Source organism: Hevea brasiliensis, chromosome 13, assembly GCF_030052815.1.
Source record: "Hevea brasiliensis isolate MT/VB/25A 57/8 chromosome 13, ASM3005281v1, whole genome shotgun sequence".
In the NCBI taxonomy this organism is placed as follows: Eukaryota; Viridiplantae; Streptophyta; class Magnoliopsida; order Malpighiales; family Euphorbiaceae; genus Hevea; species Hevea brasiliensis.
The window spans coordinates 18,641,918-18,663,904 of NC_079505.1; the positions used below are offsets into that span (position 1 = coordinate 18,641,918).

General features: G+C 35.1%; 1 protein-coding gene across 1 annotated transcript; it reads right to left on the minus strand.

Annotated features, from left to right (window-relative positions):
* Window positions 1-2,313: 2,313 nt before the first annotated feature.
* Window positions 2,314-21,641, minus strand: LOC110631897 (uncharacterized). The gene is made up of 11 exons (XM_058131932.1): window positions 21,588-21,641; window positions 21,427-21,477; window positions 20,808-21,103; window positions 20,166-20,268; window positions 19,219-19,326; window positions 16,763-16,944; window positions 8,006-8,201; window positions 6,311-6,568; window positions 4,155-4,301; window positions 3,247-3,328; window positions 2,314-2,348 (listed from the first exon to the last, which is right to left on the minus strand). Exons 3-11 carry the CDS (start codon window positions 21,098-21,100, stop codon window positions 2,329-2,331), a joined length of 1,389 nt encoding a protein of 462 aa, XP_057987915.1. The 5' UTR covers window positions 21,101-21,103; window positions 21,427-21,477; window positions 21,588-21,641; the 3' UTR covers window positions 2,314-2,328.
* Between the last annotated feature and the right edge of the window lie 346 nt (window positions 21,642-21,987).

Consider the following 21,987-nt stretch of genomic DNA (forward strand, 5'->3'; position numbering starts at 1 on the left):
TTCGTAAAGGTAAACGTTCATGTACTTACCCTATCTCTTCTTTTGTTTCTTATAATCAATTGTCTTCTTGTTCTCGGTTTAGACTCTGTTCCTATCCCTAATACTGTTGGTGAGGCACTGTCTCATCCTGGCTGGTGTGTTGCTATGAAAGAGGAAATGGAGGCTTTAGATGCTAATGGTACATGGGAACTGTTGCCTTTGCCCACTGGTAAGAAGGCTATTGGTTGCAAATATGTATTCTGATAAAAGTAAATCACGATGGTTACGTGGCTAGGTTAAAAGCATGCCTTGTAGCAAAAGGATATGCTCGGACATATGGGGTTGATTACTCAAACTTTTTCTCCTGTAGCTAAACTTATACATTCGCTTGTTTATCTCTTTAGCAGCTACATATGATTGGCCCCTGCACCAATTGGATATCATGAATGCTTTCCTTCATGGTGATCTTTAAGAGAAGGTGTATATGGAGCAACCACCTGGATTTGTTGCTCAAGGGGAGTTGGGTAAAGTTTGTAGGCTTTGGAAGTCTCTTTATGGCTTGAAACAAAGTCCTAGGGCCTGGTTTGGGAGATTCAGTGAAGCAGTACAGGAATTTGGTATGCAAAAGAGTAAGTGTGATCACTCAGTATTTTATAGGCAATCTGAGGCTGGTCTAATTCTCCTGGTAGTCTATGTGGATGACATTATCATCACTGGGAGTGACTCTTCAGGTATTTCATCTCTTAAAACCTTCCTCCAAACCCAGTTTCGGACCAAAGACTTGGGATTGTTAAAGTATTTCTTGGGTATTAAAGTTATGAGAAGTAAGAAGGGTATTTTCTTGTCTCAAAGAAAATATGTCCTCGATTTATTGACAGAGACAGGAAAATTAGGTGCTAAGCCTTGTGGTGCACCAATGACTCCAAATTTATAACTGTTAGCAGGGGATAGTGAGTTGTTTGAAGATCCAGAGAGATACAGGAGATTGGTAGGAAAATTGAACTACCTTACAGTCACTCGTCCTTACATTGCTTATGCCGTTAGTGTGGTAAGTCAGTTTATGTCTTCCCCAACTGTTGCTCATTGGGAAGCCTTGGGACAAATCTTGTGTTATCTGAAGGGCGCTCCGGGAAGAGGTTTGTTATTTGGTAATCATTGGCATTTGAATGTTGAATGTTTTTCAAATACTAATTAGGCTGGATCTAAGGTTGACAGGAGGTCAACTACTGGATATTGCGTTTTTGTTGAAGGAAATTTGGTGTCTTGGAGAAGCAAGAAGCAGAGTGTAGTTTCTCGATCTAGTGCTTTGAATCGAATCTGAGCCATGGCACAATCAGTATGTGAAGTAATGTGGATACTTCAATTACTAGATGAGACGGGTTTTAAGACCTCCCTGCCTGCGAAATTGTGGTGTGATAATCAAGCTGCTCTCCATATTGCTTCTAATCCGGTGTTTCATGAGCGGACCAAACATATTGAGATTGATTGTCACTTTATTCGTGAAAAGATTCAACAACAGATCATCTCAACAGGACACATTAAAACTGGAGAGCAGTTAGGAGATATTTTCACAAAAGCTCTGAATGGAGCTAGGATTGACTACATTTGTAACAAGTTGGGTATGATTAACATCTATGCTCCAACTTGAGGGGGAGTATTATGGAAAGTCAATCACTATATTATTTCTCTGTATATTTTGTATTCTGTATTCCTATTTAGGATTTCTTATTTAGGATTTCTTCCTAATTAGTAGAACACAATTATAGGAATCAATTGTATATATATACCCATGTACAGATTAATTGAAATTAAGGAAAATCATCTCTTTCTACATAACCCAAAATCGTTTAGAGTGGATAAAGCGAATCCATATAGCCGACTCCAAATTTTTGGGATATAAACTTAGTTGATTTGAGTTGAGTTGTATTGATTCTATGCTATAAAGCATTAGAAGAATAAATATATGCAAATTCAAAACAAATTAGAACCTCCTATAGAGATTTAAACTCATAATCCTTATCAGGCTGAACTATAAATATGGAATTAAGAATATCAAATACTAAATGACTCCTAGACTAGAAATACATGCCAAATTAAAGTAAGACTTAAAAAAACCCAAGACACTACAACTAGCCCATTCCAGTTAGGATAATATATATATATATATATATATATATAACCAGTTGTAGGTGGAATATAACCAGTTTTAGGCTTCCACCATTTGTAGACTTCCACACAAACTTGTCAACTACCTTTTTTCTCTTTTATTTTTCTGCCTCAGTCGAAGTTTCCAAAATTTTTTGCCATGATCCATCACCGTGTCTTTGTAAAGTTATTTGTTGCAGTTGCTTATTTGATATGGCTTACTTCTGCAATTCATATTGATCATTCTATGCTCAAATAGAACAATAATGAAGCCATAGTTTTATGTTTCTGGTACTAAATATACCAAATTAATAGCTTTAACAAGTGCATCAGCCATGAGATCATGGGATGAAATTAGAACATAATAGATCAACCAAAAATTACACAACCCCTTCAATGTCTAAAATAATTATTGAACAAGCAAACAATATAAAATGCACACCAAAAAAATAAAAAGCACTATCAAGCTAAGATCCAGTGTTTTTTTTTTCCCTTTTTCGTTCTTGGTTTTGGCTGTAGGATTAGAACATATTCTATACTATCAAATTCAGACCAGCAGTTTTCAGGTCAAAGATAATATATGGTCACTGATAAAACTAACTGCTTTAAGCTCCTTATCTAGGAAAAAAATAAGGATTAGAAAGTTAAAATTGTGAACTTTCCCCAATTTGCAATATGGCCCACACTTTGAAAAAAAATCCTAAACTTTAGCTATTATGAGTAATCATGTTTGGGCCAATAAAATCCATATAACGATATATAAGTTTAACTTGATATAGAAAAGAAAAGAATTAACCACATACATTTATTGATTGATTTTGTAATTTATTATCAATAGATTAATCTTTCCATTGACACGTCCTTCTATAATGACCATATTCAAAGTTAAGTTTCCATATAACTACATAAATTTTAATTAGCCACAGTTGTACTTCATGACAAATTGGAAATTGAGCTGAATTTCAGGACCTTTTTTGTAATTAACCCAAAAATTATGCTTATTAACTTCGAGAAATACTGATAATAGGATGCCATGATACTTGATGGCAACTTCTCTTGTTTGCAAAAATGTGCTTGTGAAATCTGATTTCAAAGGAAGCTTGAGTCAAGACCTCTTATTACCTTTATAGAAGAACGTAACTGCTTTCACTCTATCTTTCAAGGATAAGTAACACTGAGCAATTTTCAACTGTATATAGCCCTCCTAGAGAAAAATGCAACATGAAGTCAACAATGACTGAAATCAACAATAAGGCATATGCTCTACATATGAGCATGCAACGTAAAAACAACATTTGGAATATACATGTGCACACCACAGACAGACACTTCAAGTGTTTACTCTGTGTTTGGAGGCTTCTGATTTTGAGAAAGGGGGAATATTTCATTTAATTAGGGGGAAAACAATATATAATATGGTATAAAATATTGTCCTCCAAATGGATCCAAGCTAAAAATAAAATAAACAACGTAACATTGTCCAATCACATTGAATAGCCAGGGACATTGCTTCAAAAGCCCAAAGTACAGAACTAAAAGGAAGTGCAAAACAATGGCCCAACTACAAAGGGGAAAACCAACTCATTCGTCTTAATAACAGAATGAACCAGATGTTCAGGATGCAACTTCGAACTTAAATTACCATTGTTGACACATCACATCGTAATTGTGCTGACAACTTACATCAAATTTCAGACAAAAACACCACATTGTTTAATAAAGCCACACTTCATTAACCAGTTTTCAAAGGCATTATAAGCATGAGCACAAGTGAGAACCCCCTTTATCTTTCTGGATCAATTGACAAAATTTAAGGAAAATTCTTTTCTTTTTCATACCTCCTACCAAAAATCTAATCTCAAAAGCGTATCCTATGATAAAAGACAACTCAAAAGAAGTTGACTCATCTATATGCCTCAAATCATCTTATTTGATGGAAGAAAAATCACATAAAAAGAATGAAAATTTTGATGTGATGCACCATCTTACAGGGTAAATAAGGGGAAAAAAATTATTAAAGTTTTCCTTACACTTTCTATCCCAGCATTTGACTCCAACATGAGATAATATTTCAACGCAGCATGAAAGTGCCCAAGACTCATAAATGCATCAGCTACATCCGTAATCAACCCAGCATGATTAGGGTCACTCTCTGATTCAAGATCACTGAAAATAATCTACAAAACCATGTAAGAAGATTCAGAAACTCAAAAAATACATCATGAACGATAAAAGAAACAAAGGTATACCTAAGTGGTATTCTGATGAAGGAATTTAAAAAAAAAAAAAAGCCACTGGACGGGTAAGAACTATTCAGTTTGAACTGCAAGATTCATCTAAACCAAAACTTCTTGGTTTTCAGTTTAGTTAATTTTATGGTTCACTTCATTACTTCAGTTCAGTTTTGGTTTTTAAAAATTTTCAGTTAGTTCAATTTATTTTCACAATTAAAATGAAATAAAATAAAATAACCGCATAGAACAAAACCAAATTATACATATTTATATAATTTTTATATAAATACTATATATCAAAACATAAAAATATATATTTTATAGCAAAAACTGATGAACCATATGAATTAATTCAGTTTTTGGTTTAGTTCAGTTTGCTTCATAACTGCATCAGTTTGGTTCCTCCTTCAAAAAATTTAACCCAAAATCGTTTAGAGTGGAGAAAGCAAATCCATATAGCCGACCCCAAATTTTTGAGATAAAGACTTAGTTGAGTTGAGTTGAGTTGCTAAAATTTTCAGCCAAACCGAATACTCTCCCCTGACGTTACATAACATAACGAACAGGGCCTTATATCATTGAGCACTTCATTATAGCAATTTCTCAATCACGTATGAGTGGGCACAACACAACCATTACATAATCGTCATTGGTAATGTAACTTTTTTTTTTTCATTTTTTTGGCTCCAACTCACAATCCCACCATAACTATTTAACATTTTCACTAAAGTTGAGGATGATCTTTAGTTCTTGACATTCCTTCATTTGGTTCAAAGATTATATGCTAAATAAGATAACTCCATAGCTATTTATTTTCTTTTACCTATTTTTGCTAATATTAGATGGATTAGCAAAATTTTTGCTAACTTCTCAACATACTATACATATATAGCATTTTATTTGGATACACAAAATTACAAATTCTAGTGTAATTTTGTGCAATTTAATCAATATATTAGGAAAATTTGTACATTCAACACAACACCACCTTAGTGCCAAACTCAGTTGCAACCATGATTTAAAATCTTCCCAAATCAAGTAAACATACTTGTAGATGCGTTTGGTATTTTGGCATTCCAAAATAATTGGAAAAATTTACCAATAACTTTGAAAACTATCAAGTCAACATTGAGCATTTATCTTTTGAACAGAGGAAATGAATAAATATATAAATAATAAAAGGATGAGCAGCTCGTACAGAGTCATCCATGAAATTTTAAATCATAGAAGTTTTTAGCATTATCCACATTCAAACAAAAGCAAGCTATCAAAACAACCAAAGTGGCACTCAGTGGCACTCAAATTCTCAAATTTCACCGTTGTTTATCTTGTCAACAAAGCATAAACATACAAACTAAACATGCTTAATTTTTACTCCTATTATGTTTGCAATCTTTTACTCTCTTTGCTATCATATCCTGTAAATGTTAAATATAAGCGTAAAGGAGAGAAATTGTGACGTCAAATCCCCCCCTTAACCATTACACTAATAAATGTTTCTAGTGTAATGTTTCACCCCTATTCCTTTGACCTTGTAAGGCAGCACTAAATATTTTAGGAATCCCCTTTGTAGTACCTATTTAAGGAATACATAATTACTGAATTTAAAATAATAAATTAGAAAATATTAAAAAAATAGTAAATAGATTAAGTACCCTCCCTACAGATGCATTCTAGTGTGGTATGGTTTGAAAATGAGAGATTTTGGGGTCTGACTGTCTGAGATCATAAATGAACTGTCAACAGCATATTGACAAAGAACTAAACATTCAAAAATCCATCAGAAAACCTGTGATTTAACAATTGGACATGGTAAGAGCAAAGAAACAATTTAAAAATGACTTTGTTTTGGCTCCTCACCTTATCACCATTTTTTTTTTAATTTCATTCAACACTCAGGCAGAAAAGAATTTAAACAATATAAACAATTAGCAATGTTTAGAAGTACAAACCTCTGACTTCTCAATATTTCCAAGATGAACATGGCAGATTCCTGCTTTGATTTTCAATTGTAGAGGCATTTCCTTTCCTGAATAGTAAACCTGGTGAGCATGCTCAATATGTTTAAGAGCATTATTATGTGCATTAGTTTCCATGAGTACAGCAGCAAGCAAATCAATAACACCAAAATCAGCTCCAGATGGATGACCCTTAAGATAGTTCTCCAAAATGCTGATACTTCGTTCTGTCTGACCACATTCAGCATACAACTGACATGAAAAGAAGAAAAAATTAAAATCCTTGGGAGACCAAAAAAAAATAATGGAAAAGAAATAGGCAAGGATTACATAAGACAAAATCAAAATCACGATAATTTCCGAAGAGAAGAAGAAGAAAGATGTCAAAATAGGATCATCAAACTTAAGCTTCAGCAGCAAACATTTAAATTCTCTAAGATTGCTTTATACTAAAAGAAATCCAAGTAAATTGATGTACTGAAATCAGGATATCCTAGATTTCTTCTCTCCACCACTTCTACCTAGTTTTATCTTCCCTTATTTAAGTGAAAAGTCTGATTTATTCATGATCATTCATATGTTTTTGTTTAATCATATAATGTTACTAAAACAACCACGTTAGTCTCCTGACATCCTTCCCTTTTCATGGAAGTCATGACAAGATTTGCGTAAAATTAGAAATAAGTCCTAGAATAATCATGGAACATAACTCAACTCAATTTAACCTCAATCTCAATTAAATTAGGCCAGCTATATAGATTGTTATCCTCCATTTGGCTTGGCCCTGGGCAATATTTTCACTAAGGTCAAACAATTCTAAATCAACAAATCCTTATTAAACACTTCAAGCCAGGTTATTTTTCTCTACTTTCATCTTCTTCATTCATGTAACTTAGATCTGTTTCTGCCGAAAGTTTACAAACCATCAAAATTGGCCATCCTTCAAATTCTCCTCAGAGGTTTCCACTTGCCACTTCCAAATTCCTACTGATATACACTCATTCCTCATGTAGTCCTTTCTTGTGTTTCCAAGCATCCATCTTTGGCACACCCATTTTGTCACACATTTCTTCATTGCCCAACATTGACTAATGTAAATCATAGACAAACGTGTAGGACTTTCCCTTCAACTTAAGAGGGATTTTACAATCACAAAATACACCAGTCACACCTCTCCATTTTAACCAAATTACCTTAATCCTATTAGTAAAGCCTCCTTAGTCTCTGCATCCCTTTATACAATAGAGCCACCAAAAATGAAGCTTTTCACAACCCCTACTTCCTCCAATTTAATCCCATTTATCTCGTTCTCCATAAACTTAAAAAAATAGCAAAGCATATTATGCCATTTTACTTGGTTCAAGATCCCTTAGACAACCAAGTGTTTCACCATTGTTCTAACTCCTAGCTAACCTTAAATTGGCTTAAATTGGGTTTCATCAATCAAAACTATGTCATAAACAAAAAAGTATGAACTGTAGAAGATCACACCCTATACATTTTGTTAGTCCATTCATAACCACAGCAAAAAGATAGTTGTTTAAGGCTGATCCTTGGTATAAACTGACTGGGACTTCATTTTTTTTTATCAAACCTGATAGTCCTCACACTAATGACTACCCATTCATTAATATGATAGCAAGCATAATTAAATAAATAAAGCGTTAAACACAAAAGATCATAGTAAACCTTTGCAGATATCTTCAGCACTTCAACATCTTCAGGACAAACTCGTGATATTTGTTCATAAGACTCAGCAGCTCTTTGGCAATCTCCAAGCTTAGCATAAAGAGATGCATGAAGAACTCTAAGTGCAATGTCATTAGGATCTGCCCTTATAGCTTTAGAAAGGCATAACCTGGCTCTAGCTACATCTCCTCGTTCACTACATTTCATTCAATAAATCAGATAGCCGTGAAGCAAATAAAAGCAGAATGAATAATTTCCAACTTTTTTAAAACATTTTACAATGATGTCTATATGGAGGGGTTTCCAGGCAGGGTTTAGTAATGCTTGAGACAAAAGGACAAAATAACTATGTGGTTGCTACAATAAATATATTCTAATACAAGAATAATGAATTCATTAGACACCACAAAGGCACTAACTTGATTCCCAACTGGCAATCAGTCCTCTTTATGGCAGTAGTGGAAGGGAGATTTTCTTTTGTTTGGGAAAATAAATTTAATTCAAGAAGCAGGTTAGAGAATTTACAAAGAGGAGGATAAGATATAGAATAGTCAAAATCAAAGGAAAACCTAGTTAGAAACAGTAAAAGTAGACATGCAGTCACTTCCAATCATTTTGAATAACATTAAAAAATGATACTCTGAAAGCCCTGTAAGCACCCATAAAGAAGTTAATGTAATAACCAAATTATATTTTACTCCTTAAAAAGTTTATTCAGAATTATTAGAAATTCATTAAATTATATCTTTGACTCTACTCTCTCGTTTTTAATTTATTGCTGATGATTGAATGAAAATAGTTAGTTTTCAATAACTAGAAGTTTTTGTTTTCCCTTTGCTTGTTCCAAATCACTATGATTCCCACAAACAAAAAATTCCTTATTTGCACTAAACAGGGAAACAAATAAATTTCTCAAAAGTAGAACTCCTAAATAAGAATAAATTCCTATTTTTTTCAATGAAGTCCCAAGCAGGAAGTTGCATAACATACACCCCCCCCCCCCCCCAAAAAAAGAAAAGTTCCCAACAAAAAAAAAATCACAAAAAGATGAAAATTAAATCAAAATAGCCTAACTAGTTTAGGATTAAGGCTTAGTTGTTGTTTTTGTTGTTGTAAGATCAATGGAGAGGCAAGTAAAAAATATAAAATCCCCACCAAAAAAAAAATATATAACTAGGGAAGTATCATCAACTTTACATCATCACCCAAATGAAGATAAAGATAAAGAATATAATACTTTAAAAATATATTTCAAAGGATTCATTATTGCAGGACTACCAATGAAAAACTTTTAAGATAATTTGTTGTCCTTACTTTGCCTTTTGGTTTCTCTTTGCTTAATTCTACATCACTCTAATGGGTAACATAGATTACTACCTTTGCAAGTTTGCATTTGCAACAACACGGGCCTATGGTTCTAATAAAAATACCAAGGATCTGCCCACTACACTACAAATGTGAGATGTGTAATGCTACAAAATCCCCCCTTCCCCCAACCAAAACAATTTAAGGCTTAACAATTAGCATCATCATTAAGGGGCAAAACAGACACAACCACAGATTGGTCCATTGTAAATTCAAAATACATAGCATGCCTGCAGCCCTGGGTACATCAAACACCATCACAATAAAATGGGCCCACCCACTGAAAGTGCTAGCCAGGATACTCTTGGGGTCACTGGCTTTAGTAAAGATGCAAAGAATTTGCTCATTACACTATCAATGTGGGATGTGGAAGATAGGCAGCAAAAGAACTTGCATGGGCAGAAGAATATCAGAGTATACTCTAGAAGGTTCAAGAGAGGCACTAATGGCAAGGAGGTGGTTATAGCATGAAATTTGATAGAGATGTTTTTGTTTCAGCAGGCCCAGGTGCTATTACTCTTACTGGCCCAAGACCATTCAAAGTTTATACTAGAAGGAGGAAGGAAGGAAGAGACAAGGAGTGTACTACACTGCTGCAAATAGACAAGGAGAGTACTACACAGCTGGAAATGGACGTTGGAGAGAAATAAGGAGGAAGGAACACGTGGCTGAGAGCAGTTACTGTAATGGGAGCAAAACAGAATATAAGGGATTAAGAATAGAGCAGAAGGATTTGGAAAGAATTGGGTAATATAGGGCAGAATTGTTATCTGCACGGGAGTCATCCTGGGAGTTAGATCACCAGCCATTTTTTATCTTTCTTTTATCTCCCTTTTTTTTGTCTTATATTTCTATTTTATAGTGGAAGCCATCAATGGAATTGTATTTCCGAAGGGTTGTATTGTGCTGAAAGTCTATCAAACCTTTGTATTACTTTAATACAATCAATCACAGTTTCTATATTTTTCTTACTTGAGTTAATTTTCTATTGATAAATATTCCTTACTCTTACCATTTTTGGTCCGACCTGCAGGATCCATATGCCAAAAACAAGAATGGAGGGAAGAATGGAACAAGTAGAGAGGAAGGTAAGTACCATCGAGGAAGCTATAAATGCTATGCGCCAAGACCAAGAACAGAGATTTAGTTGAATGGAAAATATGATAGCAGCAATGGCTAAGGACAAAACGACTATTGTGGTGGGAGAAACATCAAATCCATCGACTCAAACAACATTACAAGGAGATGCTTCTCCTGTTAAACCCACTGCTAGAACTTTGTTGTTTGAAGATGCTAGTACTGTTGCAAAGAAGGTGGATATGCCATCTTTTGATGGAAGTGACCCAGTAAGATGGCTTGCGAGGACCCACCAGTATTTCGAGATTCATGGTGTTCAAAACGAATTAAAAGTGTCGTTAGCCTTTGTTAGCATGGAAGGCGCACCGCTACATTGGCTCAGATGGTTGAGACAACACAATCCATAGTTGACTTGGGAGCAATCACGAGGAGAACTAGTGCAACACTATGGGGACGATCTTGCTGAAAACCCATATGAGCATATAGCTACTGTAAAGCAAACAAGGACTGTTGCTGAATATGTAGATGAGTTTGTAGCTAGAGCTTCTCAAGTTCCAGAAATGTCAGATAAGCAATGTTTGGGATATTTCTTGAGTGGACTAAAAGAGGATATTAGAGTAAGGCTACGGTCCTATGATACAGTTGATTTATACTGCACAATAAAATTAGCCAGAGAAGTGGAACGGGAACACTGGCATTTTTCCAAAGGCAGGGCAAAAAACGTGTAAGGAGAAGGGACAAGGATGATAGCTCCTCATGGATCTGGACCAAAGTATTCAAGCCCAATTGCTCAAAGAAATTTCTCTGGGCCTTTTTTTTTCCCAAAAAAAGATGGTAGTTCAAATAAACCACCAGATAAATCTATTACTCTCTCAAACAAACCCTTAGCCTTACTAGTGCCTCCTCTAAAATCTGTGACGCTGCAAGGTAAATCCAGGAGCACTCGATAGTACTCACATCAAGAGTACCAAGAGCTTAGAGCAAAAGGGCTTTGTTTTAGATGCAAGCAGCCATATTCGCCTCTCCATGAATGTCCCAACAAGTCGTTAAGGGCTCTAATTGGTGCAGAAGATGAATTTGCAATGGAATAAGGGGAATTTGCCAAGATAGAGGACGTTAGTGGAATGGGTACTACAACGGAGCTAGATGAAGCCCACTTATCTCGCCTAGAGTTGCCTTTGTATTCAGTTGGAGGTATACAACAACCGAGAACCATGAAATTTCAAGGGAGTATTGCTGGGCATTCGATAGTGGTCATGGTGGACAGCGGTGTTGGCCACAATTTTATATCTACCCAATTACAACTCCTTAATTTACCTATCTCTGCAACACCTACTTTTAATGTTAAATTGGGCGATGGTTGTAAAATCTCTTCAACAGGTCTGTGCAAGCAAGTTGAATTAAATTTGATTAATCTCAACATATATGCCGATTGTTATGTATTTCCTTTGGGTGGGGTTGACTTGATCTTGGGAATAGCTTGGTTACAAACCCATGGAGATGTACAGGCCAATTGGAGAAAAATGACTTTGCAATTCCAATACAATAATCAAACTATTTTGTTGCGGGGAGATGCTTCTTTGCACAGGTTACCAGTCTCTATGCGTTCTTTACATAAAACTAATGATGTTGTGTTTTCAGCTATGTTGTGGCCTGTGGAATCAGATTCAGAAATTACAAAAGCTGGGGATGAATTAGATGATGAACAAAAGGGTGCTTTACAGAATATTTTACAAGAATTTAATGACGTTTTTGCTGAGATACAAGCCTTGCCACCAGTACGACAAGCTAACCATCAAATTCCACTACAACCTGGAGTGGGACCAATTTCGGTGCGGCCTTATAGATATGGTCATACGCAAAAAGATGAAATAGAGAAGCTTGTTTCTGAAATGCTTTCCACTGGTGTGATCCGTCCTAGTAGTAGTCCTTTTTCAAGTCCGGTGTTGTTAGTAAAGAAGAAAGATGGAAGCTGGCGATTTTGCATAGATTATAGGCAACTAAATAAATCTACAATTCCTAACAAGTATCCAATTCCGGTGATACAAGAACTGTTAGATGAACTACAGGTAGCTTGCTATTTTTCTAAGCTCGATTTGAAATCCGGGTATCATCAAATAAGAGTTGCTTCCCCAGACATCCATAAAACTGCCTTTCGGACACACTCTGGCCACTATAAATCTATGGTAATGCCTTTCAGTCTAATGAATGCACTGGCTACTTTTCAAGCAGTGATGAATGACATATTACGTGTTTATCTACGAAAATTCGTCCTAGTGTTCGTCAATGACATTCTTATTTATAGCCGGGATTGGAATTCACATTTGGAGCATGAGATTAGTCCTTGGGTTGTTTCGTCAGAACATGTAAATCTGAAAAAATGTTCCTTGGGCCAGATTTCTGATGAGTATCTTGGCCACGTGATTTCAATTAAAGGAGTGGCAATGGATCCTGCTAAGGTAGCCAGCATACTGAGATGGCCAACAACAAAGACAGTTAAGGCAGTAAGAGGGTTCTTGGGTTTGACAGGATATTACAGAAGGTTCATTTTGAACCATGGTCAACTGGCTCAACCTTTAACGACATTACTCAAAAAGGAGAACCAAGGTATATTCCAGTGGAATTCTAATGCTCAAAAGTCTTTTGATGCATTAAAGAGGGCTGTGGTTTCTTCTCCGGTTCTCATTATGCCAAATTTTTTGCTGCCTTTCATTATTAATGCAATGCCTCAGGTAGTGGAGTCGGTGTAGTTCTCATGTAGCAGAATCGGTCTATTGCTTTCTTCAGCAAAGCCATTTCTGATGAGTCTACTGTCCGTTCAGCATACGAAAGGGAATTAATGGCCTTGGTGCTAGCAATTCAACATTGGCGGCATTATTTAATAAGCCAGAAATTCATTGTGAGAACAGATCATAGAAGTCTCAAGTATTTATTGTTCCAACAGATCAGTACTCCTACACAACAATATTGGATTTCTAAGTTGATGGGTTATCGCTTCTTGGTAGAATATAAGTCTGGCTCTAGCAATAAGGTGGCGGATGCTCTATCACATAAGGAGGAGGACGTAGAATTGCAATTGATATCTATTCCTCAGTGGGCTGATTGAGGCGAAATTGCAAAAGAGGTGGCAGCTGATGTATTTTTAAGAGGCATTATTACAGACCTGAAAAGTGGAATTAAGTTGCATCCTAATTTTTCTCTTATCCAAGAAAGATTGTATTTTAAGGGCAAGCTAGCTATTCCTTCAAAATCTCAATGGATTCCTAAGTTAATTTGGGAATTTCATGATACGCCTTCTAGTGGTCATTCTAGGGCTTACCGTACTTATCGTCTGATGGCATCGAATTTCTACTGGAAAGGAATGATGGGAGCAATTCAGAAGTATGTTGCTGCATGCCTAGTTTGTCAGAAACACAAATATGAGGCACAGTCTCCAGCGGGCTTACTTCAACCTCTTCCCATACCGAAACAAATTTGGGAAGATGTGGCATTGGATTTCATAACAGGGCTGCCTCGATCATATGGTGTTGACTGTATATTAGTTGTTGTGGATAGACTCTCAAAGTTTGGGCATTTTATTCCTTTGCGCCATCCGTACACTGCAAAGTCAGTTGCTGAAATTTTTACTAAAGAAGTGGTAAAATTACATGGAATTCCAAGAACTTTGGTGAGTGACAGAGATTCACAAATATGAGGCACAGTCTCCAGCGGGCTTACTTCAACCTCTTCCCATACCGAAACAAATTTGGAAAGATGTGGCATTGGATGTCATAACAGGGCTACCTCGATCATATGGTGTTGATTGTATATTAGTCGTTGTGGATAGACCCTTAAAGTTTGGGCATTTTATTCCTTTGCGCCATCCATACACTGCAAAGTCAGTTGCTGAAATTTTTACTAAAGAAGTGGTGAAATTGCATGGAATTCCAAGAACTTTGGTGAATGACAGAGATCCACTTTTCCTCTGTAATTTCTAGAGTGAGTTGTTTCGAATGCAAGGGACTCAACTCAAGTTTAGTACAGCGTATCATCCACAAACGGATGGTCAAACAGAGGTATTGAATCGCTGTTTGGAATCCTACCTTCGTTGCTTTTCATCTGAGCAACCAAAACAGTGGTCTAAGTGGCTATGTTGGGCTGAATATTGGTATAATACCAATTTTCAAGTTTCTACTAGAAAGACTCCTTTCGAACTGGTTTATGGGCGACAACCTTCAGTGTTGCAAAGGTTTCTGCCAGGTGAAACTAGAGTAGAATCAATAGCTCAAAATTTGCAGGATCGTGATGAGATTTTAAGGCAGCTTACCTTTAATTTGCAGAAATCACAGCAGTTAATGATGAAATATGCTAATAAGCATCGAAGGGATATGCAATTCTCTGCTGGAGATAAAGTTTTCTTGAAACTAAGGCCTTATAGACAACAATCTGTAACCAATCGTGTTTACCAAAAGTTGGCTGCCCGATATTATGGACCATTTGACGTAATTGGGAAGATTGGAGCTGTTGCTTATAAACTAAGGCTGCTTACTTCAAAAATCCATCCTGTATTTCATATATCTCAACTGAAAAGAGCCATTGGAGATCACCCTGTTATTACCAATCTGCCTACAAATTTAGAGGAAGTAGAAGGACCTATGGTGGAACCAGAACTCATTTATCAAAGGCGTAGAATCACTCGTAACCACCAAATCGTGCCACAAGTACTTGTTAAATGGAAAGGACAATCTGTAGATGAAGCAACCTGGTTGGATGAATCTGATTTCAAGGGACAATTTCCTAATTTCAACCTTGAGGACAAGGCTGATTCTCAACAGGGTGGTATTGATAGAGATGTTTTTGTTTCAGCGGGCCCAGGTGCTATTACTCTTACTGGCCCAAGACCATTCAAAGTTTATACTAGAAGGAGGAAGTAAGGAAGAGACAAGGAGTGTACTACACTGTTGCAAATAGACAAGGAGAGTACTACACAGCTGGAAATGGACGTTGGAGAGAAATAAGGAGGAAGGAACACGTGGCTGAGAGCAGTTGCAGTAATGGGAGAAAAACAGAATATAAGGGATTAAGAATAGAGCAGAAGGATTTGGAAAGAATTGGGTAATATTGGGCAAAATTGTTATCTACACGGGAGTCATCCTGGGGGTTGGATCACCAGCCATTTTTTATCTTTCTTTTATCTCCCTTTTTTTTGTTTTTTATTTCTATTTTATAGTGGAAGCCATCAACGGAATTGTATTTCTGAAGGGTTGTATTGTGCTGAAAATCTATCAAACCTTTATATTACTTTAATACAATCAATCACAGTTTCTATATTGTTCTTACTTGAGTTAATTTTCTATTGATAAATATTCCTTATTCTACCAAAATTGCAGAGGGCACGTGAGACCAGCTGGAATAGGAGGGAAGGGAAGAGTACAAATAAAGCAGAATGAGAATGCAGTGGGCATGTGAACAATAATCTTCTTCTATGAAGTTGTGGGCAGCATTCTTTCTGTACAGGGATATCTTCCCTGGGGGCTTTAGCCATTCATTTGTTCTGTTATTGAGTTGCTTCTCTCTTCTTCTTGTTTCTATTTTTGAACTGTACAAATTGTAATTGGATTGCGTTGATTGGAGCTTGTAATCTCATTTTCAATTCCTCTTTTCATCTCTATTTATTCTCTTTAAATTTGCATAATAGTTCCTTACACTACCATGGAGCATGTTAGCATCCTAAAAACTCTGATGAAAGTATGCTTGCTACAAATGCCAAAGAAAAGTTCAGCTCCAGCAGAGATCACCATAACCATTTTCACACGAGCAATATTTTGAGTGCCAAATTACCAGGACATTAATCCTCTTCAAACTTAGGCTTAAAACAAATATGCCAACTTAGTATAAATTTTTCTAAGGTATCATTACATAATAAGATAATAGCCTACCCCTATCAAGCTCTTAAAATATCAAGTTATGATGGAATATGAGTACCACCCAAATTGGTACACAAGGATAAAGGATTAGATAGTTCTGTTTGCCAATAATCTATGGAATAGATTATCCAAATTTGTAAAAGTTATACTTTTGTATGGCAAATCCATACGGAACATATCCTGAAATGGTATTCAGTACAATCACCGACTCTGAAGCCCAGGCTGAAATTTAAAGGCCATCGATATTAATGGAAGCATTCTACTTGGGACACATATATCTATGATTTTATATGAACTATATAAGTATTACAAATCAATAAAACTGAAATCATAAAGAGAAGAGTTTCCATATTTTATCTCATAAGATGATGGTGCAGTAAACAGTAATGTCAAAGGTAATATAACTTACTTGTGCCAGTCAAAAAGCACTCTCCACAAAGGTGAATCTTTCGGCATAAGGCGCGCTGCAATTGTATAAAATCCCATTGCTTTTTCAGTATTACCAAGTGCGATATGGACAAGTCCAAGTGTATGGTATGAATCTGGTACATGCGGTGCCAGCCTAACAACTTCATTCAGAACAGATATGGCCTACAAAATATTCAATAAAAAATAGTAAAAGGGAATTACTATGCTTTGACTAAAATAAAGGTTTAGTAAGTTGAATCCAGAAAGCTGAGCAAGCCAAAAGAAATTCGAAACATAATATAAAGAATTAAAGATAGTAAAACTTAAAGTTCTATCAACTTGCAGTTTATTTTGCAAAATGTATATTTCCAAAAACATTTTTCACACCTTATAGTGTTTGGAAAAATTAGAAAACTTGCTAACTAACGATATAGTTCTAGATACAAGGAAAATTAAGCCATTTTACAATCTACTATGGACTCACAGTAAGCACTTACAATCAGTGAATCACCCACAGCTGAATACTGTTGGTGCTATTGATGGCCATAGTCCATACATAATCAAAATATACCAATTCATGTGTAATTTTCTCTTGCATTCGAGTATCTTCACACTAAGAACACAAATATGGAATCCACATTGATCTAGATCTTCTCACATTCATTTTCATTGAAAGAAAATTAAAAAAGGGCGACCCAGACCCCAGTGCACTAATTTTACAAACAATGAAAGAAAATTTACAGTTGTTTAAAAATAATTCATTTTCTAATAAATTCTACAGAGATTATATTCTCTAAAAAAAATCCAAAGAGAAGTTATTTTACAAAGGAAAAAAGAATTGGGCCACGGAAAAAAATATTATGCTGTTAAATAAATCAAAGTAAAGTGTAATGTCACAAAAGGAGAAAATAGAAAAATAAAATAAAATCATAGATAGTTTAGGTCGTACAAATACTAGCCTAGGCACCTAGACAAGGCATTGAAAAAGTGCTTTCTCTGGTCTAGGCGCAAAACTAAGAACTGCCCAGGCAAGCACCAAGAAGAAGAAGAAGAAGAAAAAGAAAAAGAAAAAAAAGAAGAAGAGGAAGAGTGAATGAATCTTTTAAGATTTTTTATGCTAAGGAATTAGTAGATTGGTCATATAACTTTTCATTTGGCTATTTTGTTTTCAATATTTGATTAGACTCAATGTTCTTTGGCCATCGCAATGTAAAAATACAATATGAAACTTATATTTTGAATCAAAAATAATAACTGCAATGCACATATATAGATCTTCAAAAGGCAATTTAAAAAAAATGAAAAGACAGAGAAAACACATTTTATCACTCTCTCCACCTCCTCGGGCCAGCCTTTTAGACTGATACACATTTATTGAGATGGGCTGCAAAGGCCATTAGACCCAATACAATGGAATTTCAAAATAATTTCCAAATCACAAATCTATTAGAAAAACCAGATTGACCTATCAAAAACCCTTTAGATATCAGCTGATAATATATAGCACCCATATTTAAAACCCTAGCTTTTAAGCATATATATGTGTCCATAGATTCTATAGATTTTGATTTCCATGCACAACACAAGGGTTTAGGGCCTAAGAAAAAATATTTAGAAAGATTCCTATTGAGATGATGATGAAAGATAACCTTTGATTTTGTTGTGTAGGGAATGGTTAATTTAATGGTTACATTAAAGAGAAGCAAGTCAATGAGAAATGGCAATTACATTTGTATAAACTATTACACGCTTGACGCAAAAGTTGGAATAGGCCACAGCCATATTTCTTTCATCAAATGCTACCTATTTTGAACCTGAAATCATGCTCTTATTCATCATTTCATGTGATTTTAATGTGCTAGATGCTAATTTTTTATGGTTTTGTTCTTTAACACATGAACTATAGTTCTCGTTTTCTATTGTGTAAAATCTAAAGATGCAAAAATTTCAAGTAGGTCAAACTGAAATTTTAACCAGATAGCACAACCAGTTTTCTTCAATTTTCTAACCCAGACTGAATATGAAGGCAAATTTATAAATCCGCACATCAAAGAAATATAGCATTGGTGCTTAATGCAGTATGCTGATGGGATGCGCAATGATCCATGCAAGCTCTTTTCTACATCATCCATCTTCTAACTAGATCAGCAGATGTACATGTCAAATCTCCAGGCTAAGCTGGAAAAAATGGATCAAGTAGGTCCTAAATTAAGAGTCCAAGGGCTCAATGGTTGAGAGAGAAAAAGAGTGAAGGCTGAGGGCTCAACAGGTTAATTGGGTTAATTTCAATATATTTTTGTATTCAGCCATATTTTATTTCTCAGAAACTTGAAGTTATCATATGATATGCTGTATACATTTAATCTAAAAGCATCATCAAATTCACATGTAAAATCAAGGTTAAACTGCAAAAAGCTGTTACTAAAACAGAAAATGGAGATTTATCCTGCAGCTGACCTCTTCATAGCGGCCATGTGCATAGAGAACAGTAGCATCACCCAGCATCTTTGTAATTTTAGGGCTGAGCTTATTTTTTGATCCTTTCCTCCTACCTCTTTTCTTAAGCTGCACGATAAGAACAATAGATTAGCATAGTATACAAGAAATTCAAAATTCTAATTCTTCCTTTATCTTTTCTTAGATTTCATAACAAAAAGCGTAACTGTGTCATAAAAAAAATAAAAATTAAAAAAAATCCAGAAAAGGAATTACAGAAAGTACACATCTGTAAACACATATAACAAACCATTAATAAAGAATACCCTCGAAAACAAAAGCGATCAGAAAATCATAGAAACAGATTTTCAATATAGTGAAAACCAGGGTTTCATGAAATCAAATGCCATGATGACCTCTCTCTATGCTGGCAGCAACCATTTACAAAAACTATGCACCTTTGCTCTATAGTTTGCATGGGGCAACGGGCAAGGACAGAACCTTTATCATGATTCTACTGGCATTTGAGTTTACATTAGTAAACAATCTTAAAGATAAGCATTATACCCATTATTTGATTGAAGGATTGATAAATTGATTTTGATGCTGTAACCGCTTATAGAATTCCACTCGAGGATAAAGAAAGAAAAACAGACAGACAAAGAAAGAAAATCATCAGATCTATAAATAGAATTCATTCTCAGAATCAACACAAACCATTATGCATGAATAACAATAAGCCAGCTACTATGTGGCACAATTCTTCAATTTTTTCAAGAGGGTTAATATTAGCTGAAGAAAATGCACACAACTTAGGGAAAGCCTTTGTTGGGGTAAGGTAGCAATAATAAATGAACAGGCTGGGGAATTTAAAAAAAAAAAAAAATCCAAAGTCACATCCTACCATAAGCTATGTTTCAGAAATGAAATACAATATCAACCAGCAAAAAACAAAAGATCATCCATACCTTTCGTGACTTTCTCTTGATACCGTAATTCATGGCCTCCATTATTTCATCCATGCTAGCTCCAGATATATCTTCTTGCCTAGCCTTCTTCCCAGACCCTGCACTGTCATTTAAAAAAATCTACAAAACATAAGTCCAAATACAAGCATATTAACAACAAGCCAAAATTGTTGAGTGACAAGAACAACAAAGAAAAACATTAATAAAAAATATTATCACGATCACTTCTTATTCTTAAATGGAATTCGACCATCCTCTAAAACAATAACCATCTAATCCTGCAAGAACCAATTCACTTGAAGAAACAGGAAACAAACAGAGTAGAATAATAAAAGGCAGATGCTGTTTTAAGCTTTCATGCACAAAAATTGTAACTTTGGATGCTACATGAATTTGAACTCATGCACAAATGTTTGAAATACTTTCTGATCCACAATATATATGCAGAACATTTAATATATCTAACAAATGCAAAGGACAAGTCATAAAATTTTGCAAAAAGGACACCCAGCTTGGAAGTATAAAATTTAAAGGAAGGCACTTCCCTGCCTTCCTGATGCAAAAATATAAAATCATTGTTTATTTTAAAAAGAGAAAAAAAGAGAGATTAGCATGGAAGAGAGGAAGATTACTAATACTAACCCCTCACAATCACCAAGTCCTTTACGCTTTTTTGCAGCAAGAGCCTCATATTCAACATGATCAAATTGTTGATAAAATCGAACTCCAGAACCATCAGTAGCAACATCAGCTTCAATTCTACCTACTGAATTATCGTTCTCCTGTTCTTCTAATTCACCATCATCACCTTCATCTTCATCTTCTTCTACCTCCTCCCCGTCCTCCTCCTCCTCCTCCTCCTCCTCCTCCTCAGTACTCATATCCAAGGCAAATCCATCAAAGTCACCCTTTTCAATTCCCTTATTTCCTATCATAATCTACCAATTCAAAATATGTCAACTTGCAATTCCACATAAAAAAAATTTTAAGAAAAATAATAATTGAAAGCCATCTTTTTGGCTGCTGAGAATGTAGGAAACACAAAGGGAAACGTGAAGGTGACATTCAACAGTATGAACCCACCACAAATTATGCAGCAAATTTCTTAAATTCAAACCCTAGACCATTGTTAAATTCACAAATTTAAAAATTTTATTAAAATAAACCATAAAACAATTTCACCAATTATTTAAATCATTCAAATTTCCGCCAAATTCAAGAGACGAATTTCAAATTAAAAAGAAAAAGCTAAAGCACTCACCGAATTGAGCTTAGAGCTTTGGTATTGGAGAACTACTTGGTAACCATTTTCCTGAAAAGGAAAACACCACAGTCGTAATTCACCTAGCTTCCCTACTTGTACAGGTAAAATAAATATAACTACAGTCGAAAAAGAGGCGAAAACCAAATGCAAAACCTTACTCTTAATAAGGTTATGCTGTTGGCTGGTTTTTGGGGTGGTGGTGGGGCGGCAAGAAACAAGAATCCAGCTAGAGAAAATGAGAAATAATGATAGAGATGATCTATGCATTCAAAGAACAATATGGATTTAAGTTGCAAGCTACATGAAATTCAAGACACGTGTTTAAAACACTCCAACTATGGATTGTTTAGATAAATTAAAAAAAAAATTAAAAACAAAATAAAAAAAAAATTACTCTGCATTGTTTAGATAAATTATTAAAATATAAGAGAATGCAATTTCCCTCTTAAAAGAATATAAAAAAATAACTATTATATGCTCATTTTTCTTCCCATGTTTATATTATTGAAAGTTATTTAAATATTTTAACAATTATTTTACCCTATTTCTATCCATTTC

What these genes read in the sequence shown, in the direction of transcription:
- LOC110631897 (XM_058131932.1), bottom strand. Translation starts at nt 21,100, where the DNA reads ATGATAGGAAATAAGGGAATTGAAAAGGGTGACTTTGATGGATTTGCC. An exon ending in GGACTTGGTGATTGTGAGGG is followed by an intron (nt 20,269 to 20,807) that starts GTTAGTATTAGT and finishes TTTAAATGACAG; the next exon opens with TGCAGGGTCTGGGAAGAAGG. An exon ending in TGCTGAAGATATCTGCAAAG is followed by an intron (nt 6,569 to 8,005) that starts GTTTACTATGAT and finishes TTTTCATGTCAG; the next exon opens with TTGTATGCTGAATGTGGTCA.